Source organism: Elgaria multicarinata, chromosome 12, assembly GCF_023053635.1.
Source record: "Elgaria multicarinata webbii isolate HBS135686 ecotype San Diego chromosome 12, rElgMul1.1.pri, whole genome shotgun sequence".
Classification (NCBI taxonomy): Eukaryota; Metazoa; Chordata; class Lepidosauria; order Squamata; family Anguidae; genus Elgaria; species Elgaria multicarinata.
This window is the reverse complement of record NC_086182.1, coordinates 32,466,480-32,490,795: the sequence shown is the minus strand read 5'-3', so window position 1 is coordinate 32,490,795 and position 24,316 is coordinate 32,466,480. Positions and strand designations below refer to the sequence as shown.

The window sequence follows — 24,316 nt, the reverse complement described above, 5'->3', positions numbered from 1 at the left end:
GGTAACGAGGTCAGCTCAGTAGTGGTAGGCTGAGATTGACAAGTGTGTGACGGATCTCTCTGCTTGGCTCTGGTGGCTGAGAGCAACCTTTCCTGAGATGTTGTTTTAGGAGATTAGCCATGTCCCTTTGAGGTGCCAGCGTATGTGGCATCTAGAGAAGCTAAAAGCTGGTGTAGCCTATTCGCACCCCCTCTTCGAGTGTTTGCCTTTAGGACTGTTTCAGAAAAAAAGAGCCTAAAGCTTCCTAACCATTGTTCAGCTTTAAGTGTGTTTTAGAAACTCTGTAACCATTAAGCCTGTCTACCGTGTCTCACTGATGTGAGTGTCTCGTGTCAGCTTGCCAGCACGTGTGAATGCCAGAGGGTACAGCCATGAACGCAACAAGTAGAACGGCAGAACCTGTTTTTAAAATCCAAGTTCAGAACTGGGATACGGTAAATAGTAATCATAACGAGAGTTCCCTTGATCATGTGCAGAGTGCCTGCCCCACACACCCAAACCTGAATGTGGTATCTGAGGGAATCTGGTTTCTTTTTGCAGGCTGAGTGTGATTGATTTCAGCAGTAAGAAGTTGAACATCTGCTTTTAAAATTTCAATGACTAATGTTGGTAAATGACGAGCAAGAAGGCTGTTCCAGATGACAAGTCAAGGTTGAAAGGATGTGCAGGGGGCGGGCGGGGGGAGTGAGGTTGTGGTAGCAAGACCTGGCTCTTACCCACGCGTGTTCCATAGCCTGTACAAACTGTAGTTTCAGTTTAGTTAACAGAAATGCTGTTTGCTCTCATTCAGACTGGGGGCAGCAAGAAGCAGTTGGCATGTGAGTCATCAGTAACTTTGAGGATGTGTCTACCTACCCTACAAAGTTAAACTGGGCTGAATCTGGTGGGAATCCCATGACTTTCCCGAAAGAACCATCATTTTGGGAGAGTGCTGATGACGATGCTGTGTTCGAGATCTCCTGCCCCATTGTGGGACTCTAATTACTCAGGCATTGATTGGGAGTCATAACAAATTTGAGTATGATTTAAATATGTTGTGGATAGTCCAGTAGAGCCTGGTGGCTCCAATGTCACTGGGGTGGTAAATTTGCTCTGGGTTTCAGTCAGAACTGTACAGGAGCTACAGATTTACCATCCCACTGACGTCGGAGCCATCAGCCTCCACTGGTGCAGACCATAGGTGGACAGAAGGCCCATCCCCAGGTGTTTTGGACTTCAACTCCCAGGAGCCACTGCTAGCACGGCCAATGGTCAGGAATGCTGGGAGCTGAAATCTAAACGCCTGGAAATCGACTTCCTTCCCACCCCTGGTAGATGACATGATATTTTCTTGCTTTTTAGCTAACTGGAATAATAGCCGAGCCTGGAGTTGGAGCCAACAGATTGAGAATTTTTCCTTTGAGTAATCAAGTTTACAGCCAGCCAGAAAACCACAGTAAAGTCAAGTGAGAGTGTGAGTCACAAGGAAACACAATTCAGTCCTGTATCTGAAACGGTTAAAAACATTATCACACAGAAAATATTGTGTGGCAATAGATTACCGCCATATCAAAGGCTAGGAAGTGAAGGAAATATCACAAAAATCCCTTGATAGTATTCAGGCAAAGCCGTGCCACATCCTTTCTGGGGCACGGCTTTGACTGAAATGATCTGTATGTATATATCCCAGCCGATACACACGGCCCCTTCCCAGTTTGTACCAAGTGCAACTCACTAATCAAACAGGCAAAAACAGTCGAAGAGAAGGCCAACTTCGCCCTATCTTTTTAAATCCATCTCAAAACATAAACCACTTGAACGGCGGAATGCAGAAAATGTTCTTTCCCCTTAAGTACTGGTGCCAAACACAGGGGAATATGGCTTGGATCCAGAGGACAGCGGTCAGAAATGGAAAAATACAAAAACGTGCAAGTTGGCGTGGAAATGCCACGAGTGTAATATTCTGTACGTGCACCGTTAGCTGTGTGGAATGGAAAGAGATTTGGGTGCCCAAGGAGGAGAATCGAAATGGCACCCCACCACCACCACACACACACACAAACACAAATTAAAAAGGAGCATGAGGGGTCCATAGGATGGTTACCTGTGCAAACCTCATTGAAATGAAGAAGGCCTGCTCCAAACGGGCAAGAGCCTGACTGGTTATATTACTTTTGAAAAGGTGCTCCCACCTGTCCTGCCCCATTCACGGAATTTTACTGGGTGGGGTGGGGTGTCCAGACATCGTTCTCTTCTGCTTGTAACCCTCCTGTGTTTTCTCACTGTTCTTTCCGTCTTTTCTCTTCCCATGGAAAATCCGTTGAGGCAGAAAAGATGGAAGAGCTGCATAACACCCATGAGGGTTAGCTATAGGACCACTGTGTCTGGAAACGCCCTACATCAGAAGGGGAGGGCTGCGATAAAGGCCTCAAATTAGGGTGACCATATTTGGGAAACCAAAAAAGAGGACACCTAGTGTGTGTGTGGGGAAGCAGCTTTCTGAGTCCTGCAGAAAGTACGTTATTCCCCCGCCACCTTAAAGAACCCGATTGGAGTGGAGGAGGGGAAAGGATTTCATTCTGCACCACCACCATCCACTCCAATTGGGGCCTTTTCTATAATGTCTACAAATGACCCACTTTCCCCTTTAAGACCTCAATTGGAGCTCAGGGTGGGGGAATGCTGTGCCTCAAGAACGCATGTCATTCCCTCCTGCCATGCTAATGGCAGCCTTAAAGAGGAAGGTGTGTCATTCCAGGACATTATTGAAAATTATAGAAAATCCCCCCTGACACCATGGAAAGAACAAAAACCAGGACAAATCCGGGGAAATCCTGACAGTTGGTCACCCTACTCAAATGGATGCTCCCGTTGTTCAGCCGTCTACTTCAAGACTCAGGGAGTGGACTCTTGATCTAAAGAATATACGGGTCCATTGCAGCTGGGTCTATCGCTGTTCACACAGGGGAAAGGGGCGCCAGCATCTGGTATCATGGGGCAAACGCTGGGTCTGGAGCATCCCAGGAGGGACCACCCCTGCTATTGCCGGACTGCCGGCTGAATGGGAGTGAGTTTTAGGTGCCAGTTCAGACCTTTTAATTTGCCAAAGCTTTTTAATAAGAAGTCGGGTGGTGAGAAAGGCCATTTTACTGGCTGTGTTGATATTATGCTGCTTTGCCAATGGTTTTATCTGTTTTCTAAATGGCTGCTTTATTCGTTATTTTATTGCCTTTTAAATAGCTCCTGCTGCTGCTATTTAATTAATGCTATTTTAAGAGCTCACTGCTGAGACAAAATGATGCATACAATCCTCTTTGAAGCTACAGGTCAATTCCACAGTTATTTACTAAATATTGCCCACAGAATTTCGAACTGGGGCAAAGCAGAGCAACCATTCCAAGCTTATGGAAGAATCTCACTCAAAATAGGGCTGGCCTGGAAAAGGTTGCAACTTCAGGTACCAGGCTGAGAGAGTTTATCGTGAACATTTCTGTAACACAGGCAATTCATTGTGAAAACATCCACGTTTAGAGACAGGAAAAAGGGTTTTAAATACCCGGAATACTTAACAGAAAACAATGGCATCTTCTTCCTATTCCTGAGAAGGTACAATCACCAAATGCGCAAGTGGTAACCCAGGTTCATCTTCTGAGAATTTGGCATAACCATCTTTATTATTATGTTTCACATTGTAAAACGCGGTGAAAAATTTATTTGATGAGGCGTTTAATAAATAGTATGCAAGATAGTTTCTTGTAAGACTGACAAGAATGTTACTTAACTGAGACCATCACTTGCTCCAAGCAGGTTTTGTGTGGAAAACTTTCAAATTAAGAGATGTGAATGATTACTTGAACCACAATATCTTTCAACAGTGCTGATTAATTTGTATCTTTAAACCAAAAAGGCTGAGGGGAGAAGTCATGGTGCTTCCTAGTGAGGCTTTTATCCTGCAATTGCCCTTCCTCAAACAAGAAATTTTATTGGCGGGATGGGAGTGAAGTGTCCAGACATAATTGTCTTCCATTTGTAACCCTCCCATATTTTACCACCACTCTTTCCAGTTGTTTTGCCTTTCTTTCAGGATAAAATGAGGAAAAATACTGGGGGTGAGGGGGATAGAGAATCAGAGAGGTCATCATTCCCCCACCACCAGAAAGCCCTGTTCTTAGATGCTCTCTGAATTTTGGGGGATTTAAAATGGCTGCCACCATAAAAAAATGGCTGCCCCTTTTGCTTCTCGCTGGGGGCCGCCCTGATAGTGGACAGCAGTTGAACATTTACAGGATGCTTCCAGGTGAGGCTTTTATTGACAATTCACCCTGCCTCATTCATGGAATTTTATGGGACAGGAGACGTCTGCCAGGCAACTCCATGTTCCACTTATATCCCGCCTGTGTTTTCCCACCACTTCTTCCAAGTTTTTCCTAACAGAAAATTTGTTGTTGGCCCCAGATGGACACACCTTTTCCCATGGCCCCATTGTCCCTATTGTTTGGTGATTTCCCAGCATTTGTGTGGGTTCTCCCCACCACCACCTCGTCCATTCTAAACATTTGAAATGCCACTCCTAAGGGATACTTAGTTACTGGCAATTAGAGCATAAAGCTACAATATGTTGGTATTTTTTTGTATTTTTGGCCCTAACTCTTTTCCCTTTGGCATCGCCCACAACTCGAATGAACCACACACACCCCTCAAGAACTTCTCTGAAATTGTATCCGGCCCTTGTGACATAGTGACTTAACCAAGGCTACTATGACACCAGCCAGTGGCTCAATAATGAGTGCCATTTTACCTTTCACTGTTCTAGTCAATTAGTGCAAAGGCACTGGAGTAATGGAGAAACACTGGGCTGTTATTTAAAAATTGTATAGAATTAATTTTATTAACATTTAATGCAATTAAATAGCCTTCAAACATGTGTGGATTCTGGCTGTTCTTTGCTGGCTGTAACCTTACCCCTCCCTCGCTACAAAATGTCTGGCTATGGCCTGCGATGGTCACTTGGGGTGCATCGCTATGCATGTTTCGACAAAACAAAATCCTACAACTCTCAGCATTCTTCAGTCAGCATGAACCATGTAATTGACCAGAAATAGAGATCTCTGAGCGGTAATCATAAGTGGACATGTATGAAATGTCAGAGGGGTCTGGAGATGCCCACCTGTGGTGGTCAGTGTTGGCTTGACTGCCTCAATTCAAAGCCCATCAGAATCAACATGGGTCTTCTAAGTCAGGGGTGGCCAGAAGGTGGATCGCCAGATGTTTTGGATTCAACTGCAGCTTTTCTGACCATTGGCCATGCTGGCAACAGCTTGTGGGAGTAGAAGTCCAAAACACTTGGAGATCTACTTTCGACCCATCCTAGTTCCAAGTCATAGCTATGGCTTTGGACTGCCAGTCAGGATCAAGAAAAGTTCTGCAAAATTTCCACAGATCTACTGCATGCCACCACATTTCATCTTTAGCCAATCTCTGTTTTAAATGCAAGCACCAGGAAACTTCCTTGAGCTTGCATGGCATCCAGGGATCCTTATATAAATATTGTCACTCACTCACATATATTTTAAACGTTTCGCAACTGACGACAAATACCTAGCTGAAAAAGAAACCTGCCGTTTCAAAGCCATCCATCAACAACAATATTACTGAAAGCTATTGGATGAGAGCTGGCTTACCAATGCTTCTAGATCTCTGGACAGATTGACACATCAGTTTATACAAGAATATTAGTTTATATAAGTCTGAAGATTCACCCTCAATTTTATACGGTAGCAGGCACTTTAATCCAATCTTAAAATGATCTACTCACACAATTATGACAAAGTCCAAAGTCATGAACATTTTATTGCATCAACCTGTTGAGCGGATGGCCAATTCCAAACAGATAGGGTTTAACAGATGTTGTTTTAATCTGTTTTCTGTCTGGCAAGATGATCACTGAAATCCATTCTAAGCCCAGGACAAGAATTATAAAAGAAATAATCAATGTCCCATCACCAATGAATGAACATCTTATGATCCAACTCAGAAGTAAGCAAGGCTCACCACAAGAATCTGTCAATCCCATCGGAAGGAATTACTAAAGCATTGGATCACTCTTACACCATATGCCAAACAACAACAGAGCATGATAGCATGTGGAACTCCACATTAGAGATATATGAGAATTTCGTTTTTGCTCACAAAACATGCAAACACGCCCTGTTTGAAGCCCTGAATGTGTCCGCTGAAAATATGCATAAATTGGGAGATCTTCAGACAGTCTGTGGGCTCATCTACACCAAGCAGGATATTCCACTATGAAAGCAGTATATCAAAGGCAGGAGCCACATAACTGCTTCATAGCTGTATTAAACTGCACTGATAACTGTTGGGGCCCATTGACACATACCATATACCACTTTCATACCACTTTAATAATGTTATATCCTGATTGGTGTAGATGTGTCAATGGGCCTCAACAGTTGTCAGTGCACTTCAGTACCACTATAAAGCAGTAGTGAAGATCTTGTAGTGCACTTCAATACCACTATAAAGCAGTAGTGTGGCTCCTGCCTTTGATATACCTCTTTCATATCACTTTCAAAGTGGAATATTCTGCTTGGTGTAGATGTACTGGGCTAAATGAGTACTGTTGAAAGTTGCCTTAGACTATGGCCATGGCTAGACCAGGCCTATATCCCAGGATTGTTCCGGGATCATCCCTGGGCATTCAAATGACACACAGGAAATTCCGGGAGCAGGCAGGGATGACTCCTCCATTTGCCTGGGATAATCCTTAGGTCTAGCTATTATTATTATTATTATTTATTTATTTATATAGCACCATCAATGTACATGGTGCTGTACAGAGTAAAACAGTAAATAGCAAGGCCCTGCCGCATAGGCTTACAATCTAATAAAATCATAGTAAAACAATAAGGAGGGGAAGAGAATGCAAACAGGTACAGGGTAGGGTAAGCAGGCACAGGGTAGGGAAAAACTAACAGTAGAAAGTAACAGTAGAAGTCTGCACAACATCAAGTTTTAAAAGCTTTAGGAAAAAGAAAAGTTTTTAGTTGAGCTTTAAAAGCTGCGATTGAACTTGTAGTTCTCAAATGTTCTGGAGGAGCGTTCCAAGCGTAAGGGGCAGCAGAAGAAAATGGACGAAGCTGAGCTAGGGATGCTTTAGGGTGGTCTAGCTAAGGCCCCAGTTTCTGCATTCCCACCCAATAGAACGGCGGGCAGTTTCTTGAGTGTTTTATCATGAATTTAGGTTTCAGGCCTGACCGCAGAAAGCCACATCCATGATTGAGCCCTAGCATGGACGTCTTTATTTATGAGTGCAATGAAAACGTCGCCTTTTTAAAACTTGAAAAGGAAGAGCATTGCACCCTAGCACTCAGCCAACACGAACCAAAAGAACAGGCTTTGCACAGAGAGCAGAGAGGCAAAAGAGAGAGAGAAGTTGAGGCCAAGGAGAGAGATGGCACCATTGTTGGCTTTTGCAAGACGTTGGCTAGCAAAGGTGCTGAGATGCACCTGGCAGGTCTTTTGGCTTCCTCACCTGCGGAATCATGCTTATCACTGTTCTTTCTCCTGTGCCAAGCAGTGCAACAGCCATGGGAGGAACAGGATGGCAGGAAGCACCTTGCTTTGGACGGCTCTCTTTGGCAGCATATCGGTGTGAGGTCCTTTCTCCTCTCTTTCCTGCAACCTTTCAGAGGCCGATTCTTATCATGAGATAAGAAACGTTGGAAGGTGGCAATTCAGCACTGAGAAAGGGAGCGTTTTTATTTCCAAGGGGGCGATCGAAAACTGAAATGGAATGTTATTCTTCACCAGGGCATATTCACGCTCTCATTCCTGCCAAGCTGCAAGGGCAATTGATAACGGATTGCTATCTAGGAAATGTGCAATCCTACGCACGTTTAGACGGAGAAAAGTCTCACAACTCCCAGCGTTCCCCATCCATCCTGTCTGTCATTCATTCCTGGGCTTGGATGAGTTTCTAAGAAATCCCAAAGTTCCCCAGAACGATTCAATCTTGAAAACCACTGCAATAAATCGTGTTAACCGAGGAGAAATTGTCAAGTTCCCTGAGAATTGGTGGAGGGATTTTTTAAAAAAGTCTTATTGGCAAGTGCCCGTTACAGATGTGCAGAAAAAAATGAAGCTGAGTCCCCGAGGGAATCTACACGTCATACTGAAGGCGCTTGCGTGCGCCTCCAGTGCGCCGTCAAAACGATGGTGTAGACGGAGAAAGAAGAGACGGAGGAAGAGGCGGAGGAGGAGGCGGCTGGGGAACCAGCCACGTCCTTGCCGCCGCCGCCTCCCCGCCGGCCTCCTGCTGCCGGGGTAAGAGCCACCCAGGTCGGAGAGCCTCCTCCTCCTCCGCCTCTTCCTCCGTCTCTTCTTTCTCCGTCTACACCATCGTTTTGACGGCGCACTGGAGGCGCACGCAAGCGCCTTCAGTACGACGTGTAGATTCCCTTTTCAGTCTGTGTCCCGCTCCCTAACCTTCTCCTATCTAAGTGAGTTGAAATGGACGTCTTTTTTCTATGAGTCACCTCAAGGACCCATTGAGCCAACTTTCCCTTGAAAATACATTGTCAACGTCATCCTGTAAGGGTTTGCATGGCTGACTGATTGTCTTTCAACCCCGAAAGTGAACACTTTCTACAGAACCGTTTCGCACCCACCCACCCCCCTCACCTTCCAGCACTTTGGCAGGTGACAAATTTATCAATTTTGTGGTTCAAACCAGAGCAAACAATTATCTTTCTTTCCCTTCTCTTGCTTCTCTAGTCTAATCACACACAAAGACACAAAAACATTAAGATAATAAGCTTTTGAGGAGATACAATGGGAATCTTTTCCTCTTTGCAGAAGGCTTGAAAAGTAAACATGCACTTGATAACAAAACACACACATACACAAAAACCTTAAGGAGGAGAATTGTCATGTGTTTTTCAAAAAATAATAATGAAGTGTTTCATTAACAAACCAGTTGGAGATCTTGGCTCATATCTTTAAAATGAATGGCACCAATACTTTCTCACACCTTCTCACACACTGTGTTCATTTAAAAAAGAAAGAACATAAACTATCCTTAACTCTGTGTACATGGGTCTAATCCCTTGTGTGCAGCATCAGTGCGTGTACACTTAAAACCTAAGTTCTCAGACAGTGCTTGGAGGCTGTTACACACTTCAACTGGTTTAACAGTTCCTTCTTCACAGATAACCCTGGGAATTGTAGTTCTGAGGGGAACACCTCGCCAGACGAAAGCTACCAGGATTCACTGGAAGAATCATAGAATCATAGAATAGCAGAGTTGGAAGGGGCCTACAAGGCCATCGAGTCCAACCCCCTGCTCAATGCAGGAATCCACCCTAAAGCATCCATGCTACTCAGTGGTATAAAACCATTCATAAGCCTAGAAAGGTAAGCCTTTGCCTAGGCTTGAAAGTAGTATGAGTTGTCATCTGTACTAGGGGGTCAATATCACCAGCAGTTACTATCTCCTGGAGAGGAACAGCATTCATTAAAACCAGGGCATCTTTCCCCAACATGGTGCCATCCAGATGTGTGTCAGACTACAACTCCCAGAATCCTCCAGCCAGCTTTGCTGCCACGCTGGCTCTATAGAGAGCCGCATGGCTGGAAGAAGCCACCACCATGTCTTGCAAGAGCTTGCCTAGGTCTCTCGAGACCTGAGTGAACTTTCGGAAGACCCAGCATTCTTTCCCAAAGTGTCACAAGCTCTCGCCTTAGCCCCACAACCACTTTTCCTGGCCATGCCGCTCTCAACAAGGGAACCAGGGTGGGTGGCTGCTCCAGAGAGCCCCGCCGGCCACTCTCTCACGAAAACAAATGCCACGGTGGGAGAGAAGCCAGCAGGGCTCTTTTGAGGACTTGCTGGAGGTGGTGGGGCAAGAGCGGGTCCTTCAGGTGTGGACAGGAAAGAGCAGTGCAGTTAGCTCCTGCTCTGCTGTTCTGCTGCAGGAACCTTACCCTGCTTCACGGCCGGTTGGTCCTGGAAACCCCACCACCGTGTGTGTGTGTGTGTGTGTGTGTGTGTGTGTGTGTGAGAGAGAGAGAGAGAGAGAGAGAGAAAGTAATTAAACTATGGCCTTAGCTAGACCTACCTGTTATCCCACAATGGAGGAGGGAAGATCTCGCATTGTGTTTAACGCGAGATCCCGCCTCTGTTTACATGCGACGCACGACAATCTCAGAAGGAGAGGCATTGCGCCCGCCATTTTTTAAAATTAAAGGGCCCTTTTAAAATTTAAATTACTCTAGTTAGGCCTCATCTAGAGTATTGCGTCCAGTTGTGGGCTCCACAGTTCAAGAAGGATGCAGACAAGCTGGAGCGTGTTCAGAGGAGGGCAACCAGGATGATCGGGGGTCTGGAAACAAAGCCCTATGAAGAGAGGCTGAAAGAACTGGGCATGTTTAGCCTGGAGAAGAGGAGATTGAGGGGAGACATGAGAGCACTCTTCAAAGACTTAAAAGGTTGTCACCCAGAGGAGGGCCAGGATCTCTTCTCGATCCTCCCAGAGTGCAGGACACGGAATAACGGGCTCAAGTTAAAGGAAGCCAGATTCCAGCTGGACATCAGGAAAAACTTCATGAATGTTAGAGCAGTACGACAATGGAATCAGTTACCTGTGGAAGTTGTTGGCTCTCCCACACTAGAAGCATTCAAGAGGCAGGGGGTTGGACTCGATGGCCTTGTAGGCCCCTTCCAACTCTGCTATTCTATGATTCTATGATACTTTCCCCACTCCCCCCACCCTACCCCCGATGGGCGCAGAGGAATCGTGCATAGCCGGGACAACCTACAGCACCCGGCCACATGTTCCATGGAAAAACCGGGGCCAAAGGGGAGTGTTATATCCCAGGGCAAGGTAGGGATCATCACTTCCTGATCCCAGGATCCCCTGTACGTCATGTGGATGCACAGGGACGATCCCAGGGATCACCCAGGGATAAAGCCCCGTCTAGCTATGGCCTATATTGTAGATCCTGTTTGAGGGTATTTATGGAATGGTATTTCCTTGTATCGATGTACCAATTGTCCAGATCTTGTGAGTTTTGCTGGAGCCAATGAGGAGCACCGGTGGAGCAGAGCAAGCCATACTCAGAACAGAAAGTTCATGACCCTGGTCTTTCTGTAGAAAGGAGAGCATGTGCGTGTGCACTGAAGCACGGAGTCGTAGTACACACATGCAAGCACACCATGCTGCCAGACCTGGCTGTAAATATAAATCAGGCCACCGAGAAACGTAAAGAGGTTAAACAGAGGGAACAAGTAGAAGCACAAAAGGTCTAGCCAATATTATTATTTTCAAAACAGAACGGGACCTTTTTCAGTCTGGCTTCAGCAATGCACTACAGCAGCCTTCCTCAACCTGGGGCGCTCCAGATGTGTTGGACTGCATCTCCCAGAATGCCCCGCTGGGGCATTCTGGGAGTTGTAGTCCAACACATCTGGAGCGCCCCAGGTTGAGGAAGGCTGCACTACAGCCATATGTTGACTGGGCTTTATCCCACAGCGAACCCCAGGATCATCCCTGTGTGTCCACATGACGCACAGGGGATCTCGAGATCAGGGAGGGATCATCCCTCTCTTGCTCCAGGATATAGCCCTCCACTTTGGCCCCGGTTTTTCCATGGTCCTGGGCTGAACCTGAGACCTCGGAACGTGTGGCCATTTGCCACGGGTTGACCCGGCTCCGCGCGATTCCTCACAAGGAGCTGGGAGCGCTGTGCCCATCAGGGCTAGGGTGGGGGAAGCAGGGGAAATAATTTAAATTTAAAAAGGGCTTACCTTTTGCGCATGAGCATTCGTGCACTGCTGGTCCTTTAAAAATTAAAAATGGCGGGCGCGACACCTCTCCTTCTGAGGTCGTCGCGTGTAAACAGAGGAGGGATCTCGCGTTAAACACAACGCGGGATCTTCCCTCTTCCGTCACGGGATAGCAGGTAGATCTAGCTAAGGCCTAAGTCCCTCCCAAGGAAGGCTAGCTTTGCTCGCTGTCCTTCTACCGGCAGGCAAAGACCGCTCTATGAAAGACGGTGTTTGGCCTAACAGTAGGTCCAGTAGGGTGCGGTTTTTATCCTGTAACTGTCATGGTATTTTAGGGTATTTTAATGTATTGTTTTAACCTATTTGAATTGGCTTCGTAAGCCGCCCTGAGTGCTATTTTGTAGTAGAAAGGCAGGGTACAAATCAAAACAAACAAACAAACAAACAATAAATAAATAATGAGGGCTAATTACAAAGGTACAAAATCGTCAGCAAGCATGGAATCTGACTGGTTCTGTTAAACAAAAGTAGCCAAAAAGGGGAGACGGTTTCAGGCCTAACAGTAATTTCAGAATTAAAATAGAAACTTTCCTTTGGTGACTCATAAGATTTATGTATGTGTGTATGGGATGGGATTGCGGTATGTGCCAGTTTGCACTGCTCCTTCCCCCCAAAATATATGTTTGAGCCAGATTTGCCTGCTCAACAGAGCAGAAGGAACCTCTTGTCTGCTGCACTCTCCCTGGCTCCAGGTTCGACTTTGGATATTGCAGTTGACTACAGGGGCCCTGGGTTGGAGACCTGCCAAACTAAGTTTTCTTGAACAGCTACACTGGTAGCTTGCTGGCTCCAGGTCTGGAGGTTCATGGGCTAGAGACCCTCCATGGTCCTCCTTCCTTAGTGAGTTTACCTCCTCACCACCACTGTCACCAGCTGCTGTTGCTCCTCACGCTCTTTCTCATCATGGCTCCCACTTGCTGGCTTGACAGGCAGAGAGCAAGCACTCAGTGGCATCTTCTGCTCCTTCTTCTCACTCTGTCTGGGCCAGAGTGAGAGACAGGTTGCAAGGTGAAGAGGAGGTTGCAAGGTGAAGAGGAGAAGCAAGTCCAGAGGGTTCTTGTCAGTGGGCCCTGATGAGGTATCAACTTTCAGCAGGTACCCAACCACGCCTATCCTTGACCTCACGCTTGCTTTGCAGCATGTTCTACCAGCAGGAGCAAGAAGAATTTGGGAACAAGACCAGTAGGGTTCAGAGAGGCACTGAAGCTAAGAACCAGAACCTAGCTGAGAGCAAGTGCAACAGGGAAGACACAAGCTTGAGAGCAAAGACGTGGAATGTCAGCCAGACAGACGTGAATGCAGGGAATAAAAATGGTCAGTTTGGCAGTTTGAGGAAACAGCTGTTGACCAGCCATCTTCCCCCGGCTGTCATTTCTTCCTTCCTCTCCTTTGCAGAGGCTATTGGGAAGCAGGCGCAGATCAGACCAGATCACAGCTGTGACTATTTTGAGTAGGCACGTTCACAGCCCAGGTGCAGAGAGACAAGGTTGAGGATCACAACAGCCAGCTGGAGAAAGAAAACCCTCGACTCTGAGCACTACTTTCAGTCGGGTTGTCTGAGAGGGGAGGGGAAATACTATCACATTCATAATGAGTAATACTAGGGTGACCCTATGAAAAGGAGGACCGGGCTCCTGTATCTTTAACAGTTGCATAGAACAGGGAATTTCAGCAGGTGTCATTTGTATATATGGAGAACCTGGTGAAATTCCCTCTTCATCACCACAGTTAAAGCTGCAGGAGCTATGCTAGAGTGACCAGATTTAGAAGAGGGCAGGGCTCCTGCAGCTTTAACTGTGGTGATGAAGGGGAAATTTCACCAGGTTCTCCATATATACAAATGACACCTGCTGAAATTCCCTTTTCAATACAACTGTTAAAGATACAGGAGCCCTGTCCTCCTTTTCATAGGGTCACCCTAGTAATACTGATCTGTATAGGGGACAAGACGAACCAACGATAGGGTGACCCTATGAAAAGGAGGACAGGGCTCCTGTATCTTTAACAGTTGTATTGAAAAGGGAATTTCAGCAGGTGTCATTTGTATATATGGGGAACCTGCTGAAATTCTCTCTTCATCACAACAGTTAAAGCAGCAGGTGCCCTGCCCTCTTTTAAATCTGGTCACTGTAGTATAGCTCCTGCAGCTTTAACCGTTGGGATGAAGAGGGAATTTCACCAGGTTCTCCATATATACAAATGACACCTGCTGAAATTCTATGCAAATGTTAAAGGTACAGGAGCCCTGTCCTCTTTTTCATATGGTCACCCTAACCAACGAGTGTGTGTGTGTGTGTGTGTGTGTGTGTGTGTGTGTGTGTAGCAGATCTCTATGTGGGCATGGCCCAATCTTTGAGTGCAGGTAATCCCCACCCCAAAAAATGTTTGGTAGGTTTTGGGGTTTTGCTGGTATGGTTCAAATCAGCGTGAAGTGGCGACAACTTCAATCAATTGATTTCTAACGATGAAGGCACCTGCACAATTCCTTCTTTGGGGACACAGGAAACAGATCAACAAGAGTCCTAACGTTGAAAGGGTGCTAGAGTATGCATCCTATTAGAAAGGGGGAGGGGGGATAGACCACATTTCAATTCTTTGTTGTTTTTAATCATTCTATTTTTTTAGCATTTTGTTGTGTTTGTCTTCATCTGTAAGCCACCCAGAGAATATTTGTTGATGCAATATAAATGCAGTACAACAAAATCCAATCAAAACCTCTTTCAGAAAGGAGGTATCTATACCATTATTCCTGAGCAAAAGAAGCTCAAAAAAGGCTCAAACTATTTCTCCATCTAGCAGAGGGATGGACACAAAGCTCCCCTCCCCGTAGTCCTTTCCTGCGGCCTCCCCCCACAGAACCTCCACCGCATTTTCATTTTAAAACAAGGTGGAAGGGAGTGTGAGCCTTGTTTTAATGCAAAATTGTGCTCCTTAGTAATGGCAGGGGGTTGTGTGGGGCCCCAAGTAGTTTATGAGGGGGAGGTTTTGAAACCTCCAAAGTTGACCATCCTTGATCTAGCCCATTATCACTTACCCTGATTAGTAGAGGCTCTTCCGTATCAGCTGCTATCTGAGATCCGTTTAACTGGCAGTCCCAGGGATTGAACCTGTGACCTTCTACATCTCGGGTGGGTAACCTGATGTTGGTGGTCCTCCAGATGTTTTGGCCTACAACTTCCATCAGCCCTAACCAGCATAGCCAGTGGTGATGTAGGAGTTGTAGGCCAAAACATCTGGAGGGCCACCAGTTGCCCAACCCTATCTACACGCAATGCCTGTCTTCCGATCACTGACCCCTGGTTCCCCTTCAATCAAGGACCATAATTCCAGGCAGTTTTCCCAATGCCTGGGAACGAACATGGGACTTTTAGATGTTTAGTCGAACACTTTCTCAACAGGGCGACTTTGGCTCCAATGCCACCATGATGCCTCCTCCCCACTTTTCTATGGTTTCTGTCAACCGTAGAAAGGAAGAAGACTTATTTATTTATTTATTTATTTATTTATTTATTTATTGCATTTTTATACCACCCAATAGTCGTAGCTCTCTTCTAGATAGCAGAGCACTATGCCACCTAATACCCCACGATTTCACTGCATGCATAAACCTTCTTGTAGGGGGGAAAGTGGGGAATATATTTTTACAAACGTAATAAGATCACTGCTAGATTGGGCCAAGCTCCATATAGGGATGTCCGTCACTGGGAAATCCAGTTCTTCTTTTATTTGAATTCCACGACATCTACAATTTGATTTGTGTTTGTGAGCTGAGCTGCGGGCATTTCTCCAAACTCTGGGAACTTTTTTGCCCATTTCCCCTTCAAGTTCTATATTTTATGCAACTTTCTCAACAATTTCTGCAAATTTCTGCACGAATTCAACCGAATTCGTGCAAATTGCTCAGAAATTTCCACAAATTGCTCAGAAATTTCCACGCTTTGTAGAATATTTGGGGGAAATATGAAAAATGCACAGCAAATCTGCAAACTGTCCCAACTCGCTGCAGGTCAGGTCAGACGTCACAGCTGGAACTGAAATGAAGTCCAGGGAGCCGAATCTATAAAAATCCATCGAACTCCACACCTCAAATGGATTTCTCCAACATCCCTGATCTATAACTATCTCCCATTGTTTGCCACCCAGACACTGTTGTTCAGTGGCCCACTTCCCCTGAACATGGAGGCCTCATCTAGCTACCAAAGGTAATTGCTGTTGAGAGTTTACAAGGCCAATTCAGAAGGCCCAGCCCACAGAAGTCGGTACAGGGGTATTCCTAGTTCACACGGATGCAGCTCTCAGCATCTCTAAATAAGGCTTGAAAATATGCCATTCTGGAAGGAGGTCTAGAGAGAGATCTTTTTGTGACCTCCAAAGTACCTGCTCCTTTCTTGGCTGGCATGGTGCTGTGTAACAGGTACCATCTGTGGGAATACCTTCTGATCCAGTGTCAGCTCAACGTTATGTCAACAAGCGGAAGACAAGCCTTGTTTTCTTGGTTGTCATTTGCTCCATCGCCTTGTCAGTAAACCTGTGGCCTTAATTTGATGCTATGTGCATCTCCCGGAACGCTCTGATCCCCTGACAGTATCAACGTGGCACACCCTGCTGCGTGTTGAGGCCTGTTTGCAGGAGAGAACCTGCATTCCCTCTTGCGAAACTGACACAGATCTAGCTGTTCCCAGGATGTCTTTACTTTTCCGAGCAAAGCTGACAATTAGAGCTGGTGAGTAACAGATCCAAGCTGGTCTGCTCTCTGTCTGTCTCTGCTCTCTCCTCATATTTGGGGCAGGATGTTTCAATAAACATTTAACCCAGTGCAGAGATGCTAAGCAAACACTTTGCTGGAAGTGTTTGTTCTGTAATCAAAAGCCTTTGGACAAAAGTGGAGCTGGTTAGAGTGCTGGAGAATTCAAAGTATGGCTCACATGGCATGCTAAATGCTTGAACACAAGACTTTTCTGGTGTATGGTAGAAGAAACACCTTCTACCGAAGAGATATTGCATAGGCCAAGCTTTCTGGTGTCCAGCTCTGCGGGCTGGAAGGATAAGGCCCCAACATTGAGCAGGGCTGCAGAAGCCTGGACGCAGAAGAGGGCAGCCACAATGGAATCTGCATAGAGGGACGAGAGCTCAATGGGTAGAACATGGTCTTTGCACACAGAAGGTCCCAGATTCAGTTCCCGGCATTTGCTGTCAAAACAATCAGGTAGCAGATAAGGGGGAGGCCTTCTGCTACAAGCCCTGGAGAGCAGCTACCTGTCAGAGTAGACAGTCCTGGCCTAAAGGAACAAATAGCCTGATCTGTTTTAAGGAAGGTTCCTATGTTTGCTTATGTATGATTACATGTATGTCCCACCTTTCCTCCTCTTGCAGAGGAACCCGCCCAAAGAGCTTCGGCTATTGGGCGGTATAAAAATGTAATAAATAAAATAAAATAAATAAACCCAAGGTGGTTTATGTGATCCACTGGCTCTCCATTTTATCTTTACAATCCTATGAGGTAGCTTAGGCTGCCATGGCATTGGCTCTCCAGGATCACATGACAGAGTCCTAGGGCCAGGAGGATTCTGGGCCATGGCGTTTGTATTCTGGCTTGAACTGCTCCTTTTTTGCAGGGAGGGGGTAAAGAAAGGAAAACTGGGATTCAGAGTATGCCAAGCTCCAACCCTACGGATCAGACACTCTGGTCACTCTGTGATCCCATAGAAGTGTGGGAAGAACACACAAACTCGGAAACCCTGTGCCCACCTCTTGCTGAGGTCTTGTTGCTACTTTGCTAAAGTTTTAATTTTAATCAAAGCTAATTAGTGAAACCCGGCTGACATTATCGGGAGTCGAGCAGCTGCTCTCGGAAGCTTCAATGACCCTCAGCCAGCCGACCACGTTTTCCTTAAGGTGACTTTGCCTGAATGGAGATGCACATGATGGAACACGTTGCAGTTTCATCTTTCGGTATCGCTGCTGACGACTTTCAGAACTGGGTTCCAGACCCCTGCCTATCCTGCCTCAGAAACTCTGATTGAGAAGCATCTGACATTGAGCCCACGGGGACATGGGCCACTGGGAAACTCCCATTCAGCACGAGAAACTGTGTTGAGCGTTTGTGCTTTGCGTTTCTTAGGACTTCTTTGCGCAATTCTCGTTGAAGAACATCAGAAGGGCCCTGCTGGATCAGGAAGATGAACTATCTACTGCAGCATCCTTGTCTCCCACACTGGCCAACAGGAGGCATCCATGAAGCTCACCAGCTGGATCTGAAGGCACGAGTCTTCTCCCATTTTTTGCTCTCCAACACCTGTCTCTGAACCTAGAGGTTCCACTGAGCCATCATTACTAGTAGCCCATGATAACCTGACCCAGTGCTAGGAGCCTCTTGTCTATGGATCTCTTCCTAGCTCCAGGTCCCAGTTTGGCTACCATAATTGACTACAGGGACTCTGGGATAGAGAGCTGTCAAACGTGGTTTTTCAGTACAGAAACACTTACAGCCAAGATCACTTACATGGATCGGGGACTGACCCCGACTGACCCTTTGCAGCCGTGCTAGCTCCAGATGTGGAGGGCCCTTGGCAATAACCCTCCATGGGCCTCCTCCTTCCATGAGTCTACCATCTCAACACCACTGCCACCAGCTGCTCGTTCTCCTCATCCTCTTTCTCATCATTGCTCCTACTTGCTTGTTTGACAGGCAGAGAGCCAGGGAGCTACCAAGCCCTGACATCTCCTGATCCTCCTTCTCATCACCACCATTGTCTGACCTAGAGAAAGGGGCAGGTGAACAAGCAGGCTGTGATGGCGAAGAGGAGGAGCAAGTTCAGGGAGCTAATGTCAATGGGTCCCTGCTGGCGCAGGATCTCAACAGATGCCCCACCATGATTACTAGGGGTGTGCACGGACCCCCCGATCCGCTCCGCGGGCTGATCCAAAAATTTCGGATCGGCCCGCTCCACGCCGCTCCGCCCATAGTCCGCTCCTCTTCGCCGCGGAGCTCCGGCTCCAAATCGGAGCTCCGCAGTGGAGGGGAGTGGTGCCAGGTAAGGCCCCCCTCCCTCCTCTCCCTTACCTGCAGAGACCAAGGGGGAGGGGGCCTTACCTGTGTCTGTCCGCGGTCCCTCGGCTTCTTCAATTGAACCCGTGGCTCAACCAGGAAGTCTGGGCCACAAGTGCGGCCTAGACTTCCTGGTTGAGCCGCAGGCTCAATTGAAGAAGCCGAGGGACCGCGGACAGATGCAGGTAAGGAAGAGGAGGGAGGGGGGGTTACCGGGCCCTGCCACTGTTGCCGCATGGGCGACAGCGGCAGGGCCCGGTAAACCCCACTTACCTTTCTGGCGGAGCTCCGGATCGAGGCGAAGGATACGCCTTCACCTCGATCCTCTTCGCCACGCTCCGCCGGCCCCCCAATCCTCTTTGCCTCCACCTTAAAGGTAGGTGAAGCCCCCCGCTCCTCTCCTGCTTCTCCGGTTCGAGGAGAAGTGGAGCACATCCCTAATGATTACTCTTCATACAAACCCTGGTCTTATCCTCCAGTAATTAGTCTAATCTTGTTTTAAACCAATCTAGGGCAAATGGCCATCACTACATCATTTGGGAGTCAGTTACATCGCCCCACAGAATATGAAATGATTCTGTATTGGGTCACAGCCAAAATGCATGGTACATAAAAAGTCTAATAATAATAATAATAATAATAATAATAATAATAATAATAATAATAATACAATCATAGGGAGGGGGATGACCTACTGTGAATGATCCATCCAGCTGATGTTAAGCATATCCCAATCCCATAGATTTCAGCAGGGTAAAGCAGCAGTTTCTGCAGCTGAAACTCTCCCCACGGCCTGAGTTCGATCCCAGCGGAAGCTGGTTTCAGGCAGCCGGCTCGGGTCGACTCAGCCTTCCATCCTCCCGAGGTCGGTAAAATGAGTACCCAGTTAGCTGGGGGAAAGGTAATAATGGCCGGGGAAGGCAACGGCAAACCACCCCGCTATAAGGCCTGCCAAGAAAACGTCAGCAAAAGCTGGCGTCCCTCCAAGAGTCAGTAATGACTCAGTGCTTGCACGAGAGGTTCCTTTCCTTTCCTTCCTTAATGCTTCAATCCTAAAGCTGCTTCCTCGGGGATAAGTCCCACTGAATTCAATGAGACTGATTTCTTTGTATAGGTTTGTGCAGTAAATCACTTCCACCAAAGCCAACGTGTCAGAAAAGTGCTTAACTTTGGCTGGATTATTTGGATTTGCTGATCTTTGTCATCACAAGTAACAACACAGGGACTGTGCTATACATGTGAACAGTTGTAGGATGCATTGGGTAGCTACTCAAACATCTCTTGTTTGGCTACCATCACTGAACATGAGTGCCTGCATTTTATTCTTATAAAAATTACCTGCCCCACCTCCCCACCTAGGGAGGGTCAAGAGCAGCATTGTACTGTTCGAAAGAGGCATTTTGTATTGTTCTGTCCCATTCCAATGGTCATGTAGCCCAATGGTTCATTTGCAAAAAGAGAAGTTGAAATCTATCCACTGTCCAAGTCTCCCTGCTTCCCAGTTTTGCCCATTATAACCCTACGTTAAGGTCTTTTACAAAGGGCCAGCCCTGCTGTGAAGCAGGGTGAAGCACCTGCATCAGGTGGTAGAGCAGGAGGCACGGCAAATTGTGCCACTCCCCTTTGCTCCCTCCAGGAGGGCTCACCACCACTGCCCCATCTCCTCCAGTGGGTGCTCTTGAGAGCCCCCCCCCAGCTGCTTTCCTGCTATGGCATTCAAGCCCCCTTCTGCTAGAGCCCCACAGCTGGAGGGGATCTACACAGAGTCGTCGTGGCACCCTGAAGCCGCTTGCGTGCGACTCCAGGGTGCCCCGAAACTCCTAGTGTAGATACCTGTAGATACCTGTACAGAAGAGGCAAAGGAGGAGGAGGAGGCAGCAGCAGCGGTGGCAAAAAGTTCCCAGGGCTCCTGTCAGATGCGAGGGTGCCTAGAGCGTCCTTGCCGCCGCCGCTCACCTCCCCGTCGGCCTCGGCAAGGACACTCTAGGCACCCTCGCATCTGACAGGAGCCCTGGGAACTTTTCGCCGCCACCACCTCCTCCTCCACCTCTTCTGGACAGGTATCTACAGGTATCTACACTAGGAGTTTTGGGGTGCCCTGGAGTCGCACGCAAGTGGCTTCAGGGCGCCCCGACGACTCTGTGTAGATCCCCTCCTGTTTCTTCCAGCCACACGGCTCTCTGCGTGATAAGGCAAACAGAGGGCCGTTGGCGGTGGCAAAAGTAAGGTGGGTACAGGATGGCAGAAGAGGACATGCAGTCATTCTGCACATGCTTAAATCCTTACATTAACCTGACAACCGCTGGCAATGGCCTCCCCAGTGATACCCACTTAACAATTTCCTTTTTATTACATCTCTTTCAAAAGGCAGATGCAAAAGATAAGATTCACTTTCTAAAATGGAAATTCTTTTTGTTTGTAACCACTGTAGCCCTTAAAATAACAAGGCTGCATTCATGAATCACTCGGTGACATTTGATTCATAGTGACTAATCCTGACAAAAGCATTGGAAATATTCTCTGTGTTATTATCATACATGCTGGAAACTTGCTAGCCCCGTGCAATGTAAATCGTCTTCTTTTGTCCTTCTACTCTCTCTGAAGAACGGTGCTCTAACTTCACTGTTATCCCAGCTCCACCATAACAGCATCTGGGAGACATAAGTCCTTATTCTCCGCCTCAGTTACCCCTTATTCCTATTTGGGCTGAGAGTCCGGATACTTATATAGCCAAAATGGCACCATCTACACACACAAGAGGAAGAAGACAACAGGCTTGAGGGAACCAAAAGGTTTGTAGAAGAACCAAAAAATCCACAGGAAAATAATTCTCTGAAGTGGGGGGTACCCCCAAGAAACAGCCCAATGGGCAGTGGAGGCTGGTGGCTCTGACGTCAGTGGGGCAGGGAAGCTGCTCCTGGTTTCAGTCAAAACTCTTTTCACCTTGGATAGCTCCTTTAGAATTCTGACTGGTTCTGACTGAAACCCGGAGCAGCTTCATCACCCCATTGATATCAGTGCCACCAGACCCCACGGCCAATGAGGACTAAGCATGCTCAGTGGTCATGGATGGCTGTCTATTAGGGGAATGGAAAACCAGGGGGAGGAAGGAATGGGATGGAGTGTCTAAGAAAAGGGCTGGCAGGAACCCTGAGCAGGAGCTCTTCACTATGCAACATTTGTTTCAGGTCCCACATGGATCTTCCGAACTGCAATCTTGCCAGGTTGAGTGTAAACACAATGTTGACATTTCCTGGTGTGGCACATTCTTTAATTTTTAGAGATTAAGACCGCCATGTTATGCCCACTTCCATGGGAATCAGCCCCGTTGATGTCAGTAAGATGAGCTTCTGGGTAAACTCACATAAGATTGTACTTCAAATGACGCTGCACATTTTATAGCTGTACTGAAAAATGGTTGACGGGTTAGAAGAACTTGCCTCTAGAGTCTACCAATATATCTCCTCAAAACACATTTCCACAGATCTGGCTGGCTTCAGTTTATTGAAATGAGCATGTATTTGATTTCTTAGTATGCCCACCTGGGCAGTACCAAAGGGAGGGTTGAAAGAGAGAGAAGGTAGACAGCTCCGTCGGTTGGTTCCTAGCCAAGATCTTTTAAACCTTTTAAATCTATTTTAAATCTTTCTCTGCCAGCTTCTGTTTGATTGTATTATTTTTATATTGTAGTTTCAAATGTCTATATTGCATTTTATCAACTGTATTTCATTGTTTCATATTTTATGGTTGTGAAATGCCCAGAGAGATTTGACTATTGGGTGGTATAAAAATGTAATAAATAAATAAAATAAAAGATTCAGTAACAGAAATGCCTCCAAAGGATGCTAAATAATACTAATGCTAATGATTTTTAGGAAGTTTTAACAATGTATACTATGTTTTAATCAGTATTTTATGTTGTTTCCCACCTCGATCAGGATGGAGAGGCAGGTAAGAAATAAAATAATAATAATAATAATAATAATTATTATTATTATTAATTATTGTCCTTATCACCCAAGGACCACTGCTAGATTCATATACACCAGAGATAAAGAGGAAAGGAGTCTGCCAAACTACAGCTCCAACTCCGGCGTCTCTCCCCTGATGCTGTGGAGAGTTAAACTCAAAGTCGGAAGACCTCTTGTCCAGGGTTCATCGTGTGCCCTTGGCAAGCCATGACCTTTCCACCTCAGTTTCCACACCTGTAAAATCTGAGCAATAATATCCTCCTTCAATGTGGGTCGAGTATGATAAAAACTGAAAAGCGCTACAGAAAATTAAAAGAAATTATAAATATTATAAATATTAGCTGTTCTCACTCCGTTAACAATGCTGTTCAAGTGACCTTCATGCATTTGCTCTAGCTGTTTAAAAGAAGAAGAGTCCAGAACTCACATTTTTGCCAGTGCATATTCTGGTGCAGGATGGAGCCCTTTTTTCTTCTGTTTGAATTTTGGGTTGTTCTTTGCGCCTTTATGTGATAACAGGCTGTGAAGATGTTCCTTTCAGCTTTTTTAAAAGACCGGGTTCCCGCTGAACGGCGTGACGTTGTCACATCCTCTAACCACAAGCACTTCAAATTTTTTCCCTCCCTTTTACTCTGTGTTGTTCTTTGCCACAGCACCCAGCTCCTCCAAAGTTAGTGTAATGTGGAAGAAGCTAGGCACATATCACACACTTGATTACTTGAGTGTTGTTGTTTTTAAACACACACACACACACATTTAAGGCCCAAGAAAGAGTCCCATTCTTCATGGGACTTTTCTCAAATTCATTTTTCAAGACATGCTTTATTGGATTCTAATGTTGGAATACCCAAGAAATGTGTGGTTAGAATATTGATCCCTGTTATATTGAGGGCCATGGACGAGGAACCACAGCACAGTGGAAGAGCACATAGTTGTATGCAGAAGACCCCGGCTTAAACCCTGGTATCTCCAGTTAAACGGATCAAGTAGGATATGATGCTAAAGACATTTCCTTGATAATGATGCCAGTCAAAATAGGCAGTTCTGGGCTAAATAGACAAGCAGTCTGCTTTGTTTTAAGGCATCCTATTATGCTAAAATCCTCTGCTAAAATAGGTTGCCATAGTTCTCTTTATTTACAGCAGAGGAAGAACTCGGTCTGTCGATACCCAGCTATTTCAAAAGAGAGAACCGGGGGTGGTTAGCGCTTGTGTGTGTGTTTTTCTTTCTTTCTTGGGCTTCTTTACCAGAATCTGAACTCCCCGGGGGTCACTATGCCAGAAATGGGGAGGAAACACCTGTAAGCCCTTCATGCCTCATTGGGCAAAACAGAGCCACTTCTTTCGAGTTTGTTTGTGAATGTTCAAATGTAACATTTCCTACAAGGGAAGACAAGGGTCATAGCAGAAATATGCAGAAATATTGAGAGGTGAGATAGTCACAGCAGTTTCAGTG

The 24,316-nt window shown here is 46.4% G+C and overlaps 1 protein-coding gene across 1 annotated transcript in view; it reads right to left on the bottom strand.

The window, feature by feature from the left end:
• The window catches only part of POU2AF1 (POU class 2 homeobox associating factor 1), a 28,973-nt gene extending 5,622 nt beyond the window's left edge, over positions 1–23,351 (bottom strand). The window contains exon 1 of the mRNA XM_063139254.1: positions 23,289–23,351. Within this exon, the coding sequence (XP_062995324.1) occupies positions 23,289–23,304 (16 nt within the window). The 5' untranslated portion in view covers positions 23,305–23,351. The remainder of the gene's footprint in view (positions 1–23,288) is intronic.
• Positions 23,352–24,316: the final 965 nt, after the last annotated feature.